The following is a 14,294-nucleotide window of genomic DNA, read 5'->3' on the forward strand; positions in this document are numbered from 1 at the left end:
TATACATTGAAATGTAATAATTTTTAAACTTTTTTGAAGGGTCTGGTTGAAGTGATCACAAGTAGTGATGACCATGTATCCGTTAGAGCAACTATCCTCTTAGGAGAACTTTTGCACATGGTAAGTAAGACTTTTTGCTGAGAATAAGTAATATTAGTAGCTCATTGTACATAGATATTTCCTATTATAGCTTTGAATATATGTTACAAATTTGGAACATCCACTTTTCATCAAAATAATGGATTATTTTATATTATATCATATGGCACTTCATATATTAAAACCAGCATGAATTGATAGGAAGGCGGTTTGGAATGTACTGAAAGTGCTAGGGCTTCTGCTCCAAGGATAATCCTCAGTAACCAGTTGTATTTTTAAGCTGGAATCCTGCAAACTCACTCGTTGGTTACTGTGTTTGGGTAAAGGACTACTGATGCTTTTTGCTTTTCCTAGAATGATGGTAGCTCTGTGGCAGTGTGTTTAGCTTTCTGCCTTGCAGGCTAGGCAGATGAAACTTTTTTTCATGTTCAGCTTGATGTGGCTTGGGCACTTCATATTATTCATTCAGGCAACTCCAACTTGATGGAGTACTCTTTCAGCACTGCTGTTGGTAGCCCCTGCTGCAGAGAAGCTGAAGGGACCTTGCTTTGTTCCTTTTCCTTCTCCTTAAATTCTCTTATAGCTTCTCTTTTTTTTTTCCTTCACACTGTATCACAAGAAGATTAAAGTCTTTACCATTCCACACTGACAGGATTTATACTTATTTCAACAGCTAGAGGTGAGAGGAAATTGTAAATTTATTCACAGAATCACACAATATCTCAAATTGGAAGGGACCCGTAAGGATCATCGTGTCCAACTCCCTGCTCCTTGCAGGACTACCTAAAACTAAACCATATGACTAAGAGCGTTGTCCAGACACTCCTTGAACTCTGATAGGCTTGGTGCCATGACCACTTCCCTGGGGAGCCTGTTCCAGTGACCGACCACCCTCTCGGTGAAGAACCTTTTCCTAATGTCCAATCTGAACTTCCCCTGACGCAGCTTCATTCCATTTCCACGTGTCCTATCGCTGGTCACCAGAGAGAGGACATCAGCACCTCCCCCTCTGCTGCCCCTCTTGAGGAAGTTGTAGACTGTGATGAGGTCACCCCTCAACCTTCTCTTCTCCAAGCTGAACAAAGCAAGTGACCTCAGCCATTCCTCGAAAGTCTTGCCTTCAAGACCTTTCACCATCTTGGTCACCCTCCTCTGGACACACTCTAATTGATGATGTTCTTATATTGAGGTGCCCAAAACTGCACACAGTACTCAAAGTGGGGCCGCACCAGTGCAGTGTAGAGTGGGACAGTCACCTCCCTCGACCAGCTAGCGATGCTGTGCTCGATGCACCCCAGGACACGGTTGGCCCTTTTGGCTGCCAGGGCACACTGTTGACTCATATTCAACTTGCCATCAACCCAAACTCCCAGATCTATTTCTGCAGGGCTGTTCTCCAGCCTCTCGTCTCCCAATTTGTATGTATAAGCAGGATTACCCTGTCCCAGGTGGAGAATCCGGCACTTGCTCTTGTTAAATTTCATATGGTTGGTGATTGCCCAGCTCTCTAGTCTATCCAGATCTCTCTGTAAGGCCTCTCTACCCTGGAGGGAGTCCATAGCTCCTCCTAGTTTAGTATCATTGGCAAACTTACTTAATGTACATTCGACTCCTGTGTCCAGCTCATTTATAAAAACATTAAAGAGCACTGGCCCTAAAATTGAGCCCTGTGGAACCCCACTGGTGACTGGCTGCCAGCCTGATGTAACCTCATTTACTATAACTCTTTGAGCCTGACCCGTCAGCCAATTGTTCACCCAACATATTATGGACTTGTCTAGCTGTGTGCTGGACCAGCTGTGTGCTTTTGTCCAGAAGGATACTGTGAGAGACACTATCAAAAGCTTTGCTAAAATCCAAAAAACCCCCACATCTACTGGCTTCCTTTGGTCAACTAGATGGGTCACCTTGTCATAAAAGGAAATTAAGTTGGTTAAGCAGGACTTTCCCCTTGTGAACCCGTGCTGGCTATGACCAATGACTGCGTTGTCTCTCAAGTGTTTTTCAGTAACTCCCAGAATAACCATAATTTTACCAGGTGCTGAAGTGAGACTGACAGGCCTGTAATTACCAGGGGCTTCCTTCTTACCCTTCTTGAAAATTGGGACAACATTTGCCAGTTTCCAGTTGACTGGGACCTCTCCAGACTCCTAAGACTGTTGAAAAATAATGGAGAGAGGTCCCATGATGACATCAGCCAGTTCTTTCAGTACCCTGGGATGAATCTCATCGGGCCCCATAGACTTATGTGCATCCAGCTGAAGCAGCAAGTCTCGAACAAGTTCAGAGTTGGCTGGGAGTTTTTCATCCCCCCAGTCATGGTCTTCCAACACAGGGCTCTGGGGGTCCCAGGGCCCATCATCGGTGTTGAAGGCAGAGGCAAAGAAGGCATTAAACATCTTTGCTTTTTCTACATCCCTATTTGTCAGGTGATTGAACTCATCAAGTAATGGCCCAATGTTACCTCTGATCCTCCTTTTGCTGTTAACATATTTAAAAAAGCCCTTTTTGTTGTCCTTCACAGTGCTGGCCAGATTGAACTCTAATCGAGCTTTGGCTGCACGAGTTTTCTTCCTACAGTGGTGAACAGCATCTCTAGTCCTCCCGTGTCACCTGTCCTTGCTTCCAGTGTCCGTATGCTTTCCTTTTCCGCCTAAGTTCTAGAAGATCCCTGCTCAGCCAAGCCGGCCTTCTACCCCGCTTGCTTGACTTCCGACACTTTGGAATTGCCTGCTCCTGCGCTCTTAAGAGATGGCTCTTAAAAAGTGACCAGCATTCCTGGACCCCAATGCCTTCAAAAGCAGATTCCCAGGGGGCCTTACTAACTAGCTCCTTCAGCAGCCCAAAGTCTGCTCTCCCCATATCCAGGGTCGAAGTTTTCCTGGCAGTTTTTGACAGCCACAAATCACCGCTTTGCCCATGAGTTCCTCTCTGTTTACAAACAACAAATCTAGGAGGGCACCTTTCCTAGTTAGTTCCCTGCACCAAGAAGTTATCTTCAACATGCTTCAGGAATTTCCTGGAGCTGTTTGTGTCCACTGTATGATGTTCCCAGTTGATGTCTGGGGAGTTAAAATCACCCATAAAGACAAAGGCAGCTGATCTAGAGATATCCCTTAATTCCTTGTAGAATAATTATTCGGTGTTGTCGTCCTGGCTGGGTGGTTGATAGTAGACTCCCACAACAACATCCGCTTTATTTGCTTTCCCCTTCATCCTTACCCAGAGGCTCTCAACTGTGTCATCACCAACCGTAAGCGCCATACAATCCAACCCCTCCCTTACATACAGTGCCACCCCCCCGCCTTGCTTGCCCTGCCTATCCCTCCTGAAGAGCCTGTAACCATCCATCATGGCACTACTGTATTTGTCTTGCTCAGGTTGCTTTAGCCTACTCCAGACCAAAACCAACCAACCAACCAACCAAAAGAAACCTGCTTGGAGAGCAGAACCTAACCTAAATTATTTTGGTATAGAGATTATATTGTTTTCATATACATTCCAGTGCTACCTTTCAGCCTGCTGAGAAGCTGTTAGTCATATGTGAAGTGATATGATTTACCTTTCTTGCAAAACAGTTCTTTCTTTTCCATGGCCTTTCTTGATGGCAAGAAGTGTATGCAGCAGAGCACTTTTTGATCAGTTTTCTTGTGATTTGCTTTTTCGTTGTGTGGTTTTTTTTTTCCTCCCAAATGAACTGCTTTATAAGAGACAGTAAGATCGTGAAATGCAACTTTGTCTTACAAAAATTTGAATATGAGTTATCAGACATAGTCTGCATCTTCAGACTATAGACTCATTTCAGTGGTGCGGGATTGGCCTGTCCTTGACGCTCCAAAAAACAAGATCACAATCTTCAGGTATAGGATTGCTTATTACTACAGTGATTTACAGCAGCTCAGCTCAGCAGCATGGGTCACAACCACAACAAATCTGTTCTTTAGTCTCTTCAGTGATTTTTTTTTTTTTTTAATAATTGGTGGAATTTTTTGAGTGTTCAGTCAGCCATGTAGTTTAAAAAGAGGAATCTGCATTAACATATGCTGTTTTTAATGGTTTCTGGAATACTTTTGAATGGGAGGGTTTAGATGCACTGATGTTTGAGTATGCTGCAAAGCATAGGTATTTTTTGGTTTTCTAAAGAGATCATTCACTAGTCTGAGATGACTGTTTATCAAAATATTGAACAAATATTTGTACTCTTTTTAATTTTAAAGAAATTACTTTAATATCTTATCTTCATTATTCTTTAGTTTTCAAAAGTATTTGCACAACTACCCAAATTGGGAAACATTTGTGTTCTGGGAAATAAAATAAAAGCTATTAAATGTCCAGTAACTTATGAAGTTATGTTTATTTATCAGATAATTTTTTTGTGCAGAATCATTGGTAGTCAGAAGTATTCAATGAACATTATTAGCTTAAATTGTGTTTCTGATTTTAAGGGTTTTAGTGCTTTTATACACGACATAAGGATATCTGATGCTTTGCATGATTTTTGCATTTTACAACTTTAAAAACCACCAATGCAAAAAATACAAATGAGAAGGCTCCAAAAGAAGGCTCTGAGTCCTAAAATTGTCTTAAGTTATTTTCAATTGTATTTCAGATTAATTAGATCAAATATTCAAAATGGTATGTGTAATTATTGCTCTGATGCTATGCAAAAGGTAGTTTTGTTATCACGCATTTGTGAAAGTCTTGTGAAAAGTGGTAGATTCTTCAAATGCTGATCCTAAAGAGATGGCTGAAAATGTTATAATAAGTTATTCTAACTGGTCTTCTGTTGTTGTTTAGGCAAACACAATCCTTCCTCATTCTCACAGCCATCACCTGCACTGCTTACCAACGCTAATGAATATGGCAGCATCTTTTGACATCATGAAAGAGAAAAGACTGTAAGAATTCTAAGTTACACTTAAAAGTGAAAATATGTACATCTCCTTTTCCCCTTGCAGTTGAGTGAAAACCTACATTACAAGTTTTCTGATGGCTGAAACCACTGCTGTCTTTATTTAAAAGAAAAATAGAATATAGAAATGCTCTGTGACACTAGGGAAATAGTTTCCAGTGCATGATTCCAAAAGTGTGATCTATTTACAGTAACAATTTAGAAATTCAGAAATTTGGAAAGAAAGTTTTGATAGTAGATTTCAGAACACTTTTGCATACATTGCAAGATTTTGTTTTTACACGGAATTTTTCTGAAATTAACTCTAAGGCACTGTTTGACCAAGCACCTTCTGAGATGTGTTCTGTGTGTTTGACCTCTCCGTTGTTTCACACTTCTTTTTTGGCATTTTGATACAATTAAGCTTTCCACACTAAAAAAGCCTGTACCAATTTTTTTCTTTTAGTGTTTATCTATAGCTAATTAAATAGTAATAGACCAAATCAGTGAATCATTATTAGTGTGAACAAGAGCAAAAAAAGGTAATATTGGCATGGGGCTGTTTTTTAAACCTTTTTTTCTTCAGAAGAAAATGGTCATTGTAACAATAGTAATTATGTTAAAACTTTCTCGTGCATTTGTTTGAAGTTTGCACTGATAATTTTTTCAGTTAATTTAATTTCCATTTAAATATAAGACTATGAACAGAAATTTTAAACAACTTAGTGCAGCATTCTGCAGTGGCATGTTAAGCAGCATTAGGAACTGTTTGGCACTCGTGGTAATCAAATGAAGTATGTTTAGGCATCTAACTTGAAACAAATGTTTATAGAAGCTTTCTATTCCTCTTTGAATGAGAAATACCTGAATTTCAAAACTTTAAAAACCTGTGAGCTTTTTAATTTTATTTTCCTTCTTTTTTAGAATTTCTCTATACATCTACCAATCTTTAACCTCTGAAGCGCTCAGTCATAAAATGGCATTTCCTGGGTACTTCACACAATTTAAACCTCTTGAGGAAAGACAAATAATTTGATAGATTCCAGTGTCTTTAAAATGTGTTTCTGTAACTCAGTGGTCTTACTTGCATTTCTTTGTAGAAGACCATTTAAATTGAGTGTGTTGGGGTTTTTTTCTAATAGGAAATGTTTTTGTTATTTACTCTTGCCATTCCTGATCTGGTTTGTCAGATCAGTATTCTGATAAATATATCGTAACTTCATCTTTTGTCTTTCATTGTGTTGTCAGTGATAAATTACAGAATCTTTTCAAACTGCTACTGTGAAATGATAAAGGCTGCTTGTAGAGTGCTTCCCAGAAACTTAATGCTCTTTTGCTTTTTAGTTTTGAAGGTTTCTTACATGTCACTAGAAGATTTTGATATGTGAGAACACAGTTATTTTTCAAAAAAAGCATATCTGAAACTCACAGGGTATTCCACTTGGTCAAAGCTGTGGGAGGAGAGGAAGGATGAAGAGCAGAAGGGATATGTTTGTGGATTACTTGCAGGTTTTTTGCTTTTTGGCTTTTTTGGACATACCTGATATAGTAGTAAGAAGTCCTGGTTTTGTTGGAAGAAAGTGATTTTGTAGATGTAGTATTTGTTATATTTGGGGATCTTTGTTTTGGTCAACACTGCATTGTTTCATATTCTGAAAAACTGTAAGCCCTGCTATGGATTAAATTTATGTAATTTAGGTAGGAGACCAAATTTGCAGGTATTTGTTTGAAGAGAATACAAAAAACCCACTCTCCTATCCTATGACAATTTTTGTTTATGAGGAAGAAAGGTAGACTTACCTCCTCATTTTTTTTAGACTTCTTTATTTTATTTGCTCAGCAAACTCTTTTTTTCTGTTACCATTATTTTGCAATTGACTGTTTCTGCCCATGTCAAATGTCATTTCTATTACTTCCTATCTTTTCCTGGAAAATTTCTTACATGCTGTTGCTGAGCTGTTTAGATATAAAGAGCAGGAAACATACTACTGATACTCCTGCCACCCTCTGGGGAGGGGAAGAGAATTTACAAGAAATACTTTGTTAGTCAAAGTTGAAGCTAGCCATCTCAACTTCACTGTAGAACGTTGATCTACTGTGACATATCACAATACTTTATCAACTTTAGACTTTGCAATATCTTCTGTGAACTCCGAAAGGTACCACTAATTGCAGAGTATTACTATTTTCATTTTATTTGTTTTGGAATTTTTGGTGAATTCTTTCTTGAGCTATGTTTATTTAACTCAAGATATAGCAGTGGCACTCTTTAGTTGAATAACAGCTATCAAATACTGATTATAGTATTTTTTTTCTATTAGACGAGCAAGTGCCGCACTCAACTGCTTAAAGCGTTTTCACGAGATGAAGAAAAGAGGACCCAAACCTTACAGCCTCCATTTAGATCATATTATTCAGAAAGCGATCTCAACCCACCAAAAAAGGGATCAGTGCTGTGTGCAGAAAGACATCTTTATTTTAAAGGTAAAACCATTATTGATTTTTTTTCAAAAATGAATTTGATTTTGTATTTTAGAGACTTAGATCCCTCCCCACAAGCTTCACTCTCATTTAATTCAGAGCCATTTATGTGATTCTTTTGTAGATTTTTTTTTCATTTAATTTGTCTTCTAGCTACTTGTGGATACTATATTGTATTTCTAGAAATTGAAGAGTGAAATTACAATAACTTTTAATGCTTTTTAGTCCCAATTATGATCTCTTAGTATTAGATTTTTAATGCAGTACTATAACCATGCAATTTACTTTCAAATGCAAAATACTGTGGAGCATAGCTCTTTTAATGATTATTACATGAACAGTAAGTATATCATGTGACAAGACATGATGCAAGGAAACTTATTGTAGTTTTTTATGTCTGTATTCCAGGATACAGAAGAAGCACTTGTAATGAATCTTCGAGACAGCCAAGTTCTCAATCATAAAGAGAACCTTGAGTGGAATTGGAATCTGATAGGGACCATACTGAAGGTGAGCATAAAAAGGGCATGATACTATTTTTATGAAATTATTTTGGGGGGGAAGTCTCCATTTCACATGTGAGCTTTGACTTTCTAATATCAGTTCCATACTATATCCCATAATATGTTTTATTTCAGAAAATTAGGATCTCATGGGTTTAATCAGTGCTGATATAGTCTCTTTGTATACAACCCTTAAACTATATACAAAAATACACTACAGTTAAATTCACAAGTTTCTTAAAAAGCATATATTAAATTTTATATAACTTTATTTGTATAGAAGTAGACTTTATAGAATGAGATATAGTGAATTTAAAGTTGCTAATACTTTAGACTTCAGTCCAAACTACATAGAGATACTGCCTTGTTCAGTTTCATAGCAGATTTTTTTTTTTTAAATATATAACGTGCACTGAAGGTTAAGACTGGAGGTGGGTTATAGATCAAGCTTCAGATGCTTAGACTGAGCCACATACGAAAACTTCAGTAGTATGCAGTCTTATTGTATGTTTTGAACTAATACAAATCATTCCATAGCATCAAGTTCATTACAAAATGTATTTGTTTTCACAGAATACAGGAAATATCTCTGACAGGGAGGACGTTATCTTAAATATATTTCATGTACAGCTTTTAAGGGACTGCCTCTTTTTTAAGCAGAGGACTTGCTTTCTTTGAGTAAGAAAACTTTCTGACTGAGTACTCGGTATAGTCTTAGAGCCAAAATAGCTCCTGTCATTCTGTGCATCAAAGCCATCCTTCCATTGTTACCCCCAAGTAACATTTTCTTACTGTCATCTTTACTATGTTGTTATAAAGATGGCAAAAGTACAAAACAGGATTAATGGTGACAGACATAATCAAGATTATATTAAAAAAAACAACACCCAACCACCCCTCCCCCCCAAAAAAAATTCCCCTACATATTTCTGTGCATTTTTTTCAGGGACTGATAAACTTGAGAGAGCAAGAATCTGTCTGGTATAAAGACCTGAACAGGTATATGACAGTAGCTTTGCTCCACTGAATTCCACTGTTTACAGACTATTTACTGTAACACTACTAAACTACTAGATATCTATGATTATTAATCATAGATATTTTTACCTTTGATTCAGTATTAAAGATACTATCAAGAAACTGTTCTTGAGAATCTCACTTTTTAATTAGTCTGTGTAGTACTTTGACAATGGAAGTTTTATATAGTTGACAACTTAAGGTTTTTGGGGTTTTTTTTTTGTTTGGTTGGTTGGTTTTGGGTTGTTTTTTTTTTTTCTCCTCTGAAATTTAGGTCAAGCTGTCAGTTTCCCTGCTATCTCAGACCTCCCCTGCAGTATATTTTCTAGTGTACTGTCAAACAGTTCTAAATGCCTCAAAATCAGAGACTTCTGTCTTTCAGAATGAGAAGTTACTGTGTTTTCCAGTTAAATTCTAACCACTTCCGTTCCTGTTAACATTATCTTAGTTTACACTGGTATTATGCAGTTTATCAGAGTGGTCCATCTTTAGTCCCTGAATCAGCAGGATCCAGATTCCAGTGTTTGGACTTCATCTCATGTGGCTACTCACCTCCCTCCCATCTCAGTCGCAACCTCATGGCTGTGGAGCATCAGCTTTCCTACCACCTCACTACTTGCATCTCATATGGTCCCTTACTGCCTTTTTTTTACTTGCTCAGCTTGCTGTCTAAGCTGCTAAAATAGCAGCAGTAGTGGCAGTAGTCAGGATGGAGGAATTGAGACTGTGTTAACAGTAGAGCTTCATACTTCATCTGGCACTGTGGTTTCAATGTTACTAGTGTAGTCAGTTTTACTAATCATTAACTAGTACACTATATGTCTTAATACTAGTATACCAATTGGAAATGTAGAACTGTATTGCTTCAGTAGGAAAGAAAAATGTTTGATGCAATTTTTTCCATCCCTTCCAAGAACATACTAGTAGCAACAAAAATAAATCTAAAACCACAGAGACAACAGATAGCTGTAAAAACAGAGGAAAATATAATATGAAGAAAGGATAGGTCCAGAAGAGAGTATTATGGCTTTGTGTGATCCTTTTTAAAACATCTTACAAGGTTATCAACAGAGGAGTTTAAATACTGTTTTAATAAGCAGTATTTAAGTGAGCTATAACAGAAAAATGATTATTTTTAAACCAGATTGGATTAATAGTGAAAACAACAACAACAAAACCCGATTTCCCTGTTATGCATATCAAAATTTGTTTGCTATTTGCAGAGAAGAAACTGAGAAAAATTGTTTATTTTTTGTTAGCATGTCATAGTTTGCTATTTTCGTTAGAATTATGGACCTTATACACATAGCATGTACCTGACATTCCCTGTCCTTCTCTAGAAAATAACAGAACTGTTCTTGGAGCAAGAATGTGGGCTTTTCATTAACATAGGGGGTTATTTTATAGGTAACATAAGATGCAAGAAAACTTACACTTCTAATTATTAGGTGAATAGAACCATAATAGAAATGAGTAAATTTTAGTGACTAATCAAGTACTGATGTACAAGTTTCATATAATGCTATATTTGTTGTTTTTTCTAGTGGCCAAATGTAAATCTAAGGAACTATAAAGATGAACAATTGCACAGGTATGTAAAAATTACATAGACTTCCTTTGAAGAAAGAAATTTGGAAAAACTGGGGTTTAATGTTGCAATAAACTATTCCTTGATGTGTCACATTTCTAAAACAATCTATAGATAAGCAGCAAAAATGAAAATTTAGATAATTAGGTTGCAATATTTGCTTTAAATAAACAGGTCTTTAAGCTTTAGTGGTTTCTTTTCTGTGCACAGATACTTTATATATTTACTCCCTAAACAAGAATTATATCAGCTTTGCAAATGCCCTATTTCATTTTAAACCTTAAAGTATTACCTCTTTGATATTTCATACATTAGTGTTTGATGTCAGCACTTGACAAATTTTGACAGAATAGGTCTGCAGTTGTACAGTTATGTAGTTATAGCTTTTATCAAAAACCAAGGGGAAGTTATTTCTAGTTGCTATTAATGGCAAGGGAAGCATGTGTGATTTGAAAAGACAGTCAGTGCAGCTCTGATTCCTTTCATGTCTGTGGACACTAAGGCATTTTTATTACTTTTGTGCATGCGTGGTAATAGTGTTACTAATTAGTTCTTGGATGTTACTTTTAACATGCATTTCAGAAATTGATTTGATTAAACAAACTACTTTGAAGAGTAGTTCTGTATTTGTAGCCATGAAAAGCTACTTCTACGTGAATTTGAGGAAAAACCTAAAGCTAAAATGTATCCTGAAAGGCTCACACTGCATCATTTTAAACAGCCGGCTGAACATGAGCCAGCAGTGTGCCCAGGTGGCCAAGAAGGCCAACAGCATCCTGGCTTGTATCAGGAATAGTGTGGCCAGCAGGAGCAGGGAGGTGATTGTCACCCTGTACTCGGTGCTGGTGAGGCCGCACCTGGAATACTGTGTCCAGTTTTGGGCCCCTCAGTACAAGAAGGACATTGAGGTGCTGGAGCGTGTCCAGAGAAGGGCAACGAAGCTGGTGAAGGGTCTGGAGCACAGGCCTTATGAGGAGCTGCTGAGGGAACTGGGGTTGTTTAGTCTGGAGAAGAGGAGGCTGAGGGGAGACCTTATTGCTCTCTACAACTACCTGAAAGGAGGTTGTAGTGAGGTGGGGGTTGGTCTCTTCTCCCAAGTAACAAGTGATAGGATGAGAGGAAATGGGCTCAAGCTGCGCCAGGGGAGGTTTAGGTTGGAAATTAGGAAAAATTTCTTTACGGAAAGGGTAGTCAAGAATTGGAACAGGCTGCCCAGAGAGGTGGTGGAGTCACCATCCCTGGAAGTGTTCAAAAAACAGGTAGACGTGGCACTTTGGGACATGGTTTAGTCTAGTCTACCCTTGATTGGTTTAGTGTGGACTTGGTAGTGTAGGTTAATGGTTGGACGGGATGATCTTAAAGGTCTTTTCCAACCTAAACGATTCTATGATTCTATGAATTCTTTTTTACTTTCCATAGGTTTGTAAGGAGATTGCTATATTTTTACAAGCCTAGCAGTAAACTGTATGCCAACCTGGATCTGGACTATGCCAAGGCTAAGCAGCTCACTGTGGTGGGTTGTCAGTTTACTGAATTTCTTCTTGAATCAGAAGAGGTAAGAAATTTTCAGCTACAAGACTGGAGATAGAATGAGTAGTGCTGCTGTATGCCACTTAGAGGAAAAAACCCTTAATTTTAGTAAAGACTTCTGTAGACTTTGGGTGTTAAACCTAAAATGATCAGCGTAATTAAGAATTATAACTTAAAATCTTGAATTGTCCAGATAAGACACTAGGGAGATGACTGTGTTTAAGTAGGAGTTTTATTAAATACAGCTTTATTAAATGTAACTTAGGGTTTGGTTGTGGGGTTGTTTTTGTTTCTGTTGGGGGGGGGTATATCATATCATATGTATATGAGGAAAATGTCATTGGACAATCCTTTTCTTGGAAAGAATAGAATTGGTCCTAAGATGTCTCCAAGCCAAACTCCTTTTATTTGCCTTGAACCTTTTTCTTTAGTCTGAATTGTTTGCCAAACAGCATTTCTATTTTGTATCTGTAATGTGTTTGTACATTTTAAGAAATTTTAAATCATGGATTTCAGTAAAGAAGAGAGACCAAGTTCTGTTACTAGTAAATGCTATTACTCTTTGTCTTGTTAGGATGGACAAGGTTACCTGGAGGAATTAGTTAAAGATATTGTAAATTGGCTCAACTCTTCATCGGGAATGAAACCTGAACGTAGTCTTCAAAATAATGGGTTACTAAATACCCTTAGCCAGCACTACTTTCTGTTTTTTGGTACACTCTCTTGTCACCCTCATGGAGTGAAAATGCTTGAAAAATGTAATGTGTTTCAGTGGTGAGTGTTTTTTATTCTGTTTGAATTGTGCTTACAGGTATAATTGTTATGAAACTTGTAAACTGTGCATGAGGACCACTGTCTATAAAGCTGAAAACTTTAAAATTATTTTGATTTATTTTCAAGTAAAGATCCTCAGTTGTGGGGGTTTGGGATGATTTTTTAAGAGGTCTTTTAGTCTGTCTTACTGAACAGATATGGGTGATTGTGTTAAAAAATAGTTTAGTTTTTCCTGTCCACACCTATCTGACAGAAATCAGTATCAGGAAGGATGATACTGTACTGAAATGTTTTAAAACAAACAAACAAAACCCAACAAACTGGTAGGTATCATACTGTGTGTGAAATGTGATGATGCATGTTGTACCTAAACTTCAGTCCAATATATTTGAGTGAAGCTGTGGAGGTCAAAATTTTGTTCGGGTACAAATAAACTTACCTTCCTTTGGGAGTAATTTGGCCAATGGCCAGTTTATTTCAAATATAGTAAATTTTAAGAGAAAATTCAGGTGTTTTGATGTACTCTGGTTTTTTTTTAAGTAAGTTGTTTTCATTGCTCGTTAGAATGCAAGTTTTTTACTGGCTACAGAAAACTTCATTTACAATAAAATCTAGACAGTTAATAGGACTAACCTTATGACAAGCTGTATACACAGAATGTTTTACAGTGTGGAATTGTTCACAGAGCTTCATGAACATTTATTTTTTACTCATAATCACCAATCCAACTATACTGACAAAACTGTTACATAGCAATTATAAAAGAAATATTGGTTTGGGTTTTTTTTTTTTCCCCTTGTAGTTTAGTGCATTATTTGGTCTCCCTTTGACTCTAACAGCTGTAAGAGTTTAAAGTCACTCCATTTCATATGAGACCTTACTTTGTATTCTTCTGTGTTTATAGAACTGAAAATCTAATTCAGAGTACTTAAGTTTAAAATATTGATTGAATAAATAAGTGGGTTTGAGTGGGTTCAAATACTAATTTTTATTCCCCCCCCCCCCCCCCCCCCAGTCTTCTTAATCTTTGTTCTTTGAAGAACCAGGATCACTTGTTAAAATTGACTGTTTCTAGTTTGGATTACAGCAGAGATGGGTTAGCAAGAGTCATTCTTTCTAAAATCCTGACAGCAGCTACTGATGTAAGTTCGATTCAACTTATGTTCCATTGTTATTTACCACTAGAAGTTTATTTTGTTATTTGAGGTGCGTGACTTTATTTTTAAGATAATATGCAGAAAGGTTTTTATTTTTGTTTTTAGAGAAATGAAACTCCTACTCATATAGCTTTTGAATTTGCTGTGGACTTCACATCTTGTATTGTATTTGTGCTCAAGAAATCAAGTCATTCAAACAGATGTTTCTCTTGTGTATGAAGGGGGTTAAAGTCTTTAAATGCGTAAACCGAATA

The 14,294-nt window shown here is 37.2% G+C and overlaps 1 protein-coding gene across 1 annotated transcript in view; it reads left to right on the plus strand.

The window, feature by feature from the left end:
* The window catches only part of LOC142596456 (rapamycin-insensitive companion of mTOR-like), a 109,773-nt gene that overhangs the window by 62,521 nt on the left and 32,958 nt on the right, over positions 1-14,294 (plus strand). The window contains exons 14-21 of the mRNA XM_075725564.1: positions 40-120; positions 4,897-4,997; positions 7,312-7,474; positions 7,880-7,981; positions 10,536-10,582; positions 11,999-12,134; positions 12,684-12,883; positions 13,899-14,025. Coding sequence (XP_075581679.1) covers positions 40-120; positions 4,897-4,997; positions 7,312-7,474; positions 7,880-7,981; positions 10,536-10,582; positions 11,999-12,134; positions 12,684-12,883; positions 13,899-14,025 — 957 coding nt within the window. The remainder of the gene's footprint in view (positions 1-39; positions 121-4,896; positions 4,998-7,311; positions 7,475-7,879; positions 7,982-10,535; positions 10,583-11,998; positions 12,135-12,683; positions 12,884-13,898; positions 14,026-14,294) is intronic.

Source organism: Pelecanus crispus, chromosome W (genome assembly GCF_030463565.1).
Source record: "Pelecanus crispus isolate bPelCri1 chromosome W, bPelCri1.pri, whole genome shotgun sequence".
Lineage (NCBI taxonomy): Eukaryota > Metazoa > Chordata > Aves > Pelecaniformes > Pelecanidae > Pelecanus > Pelecanus crispus.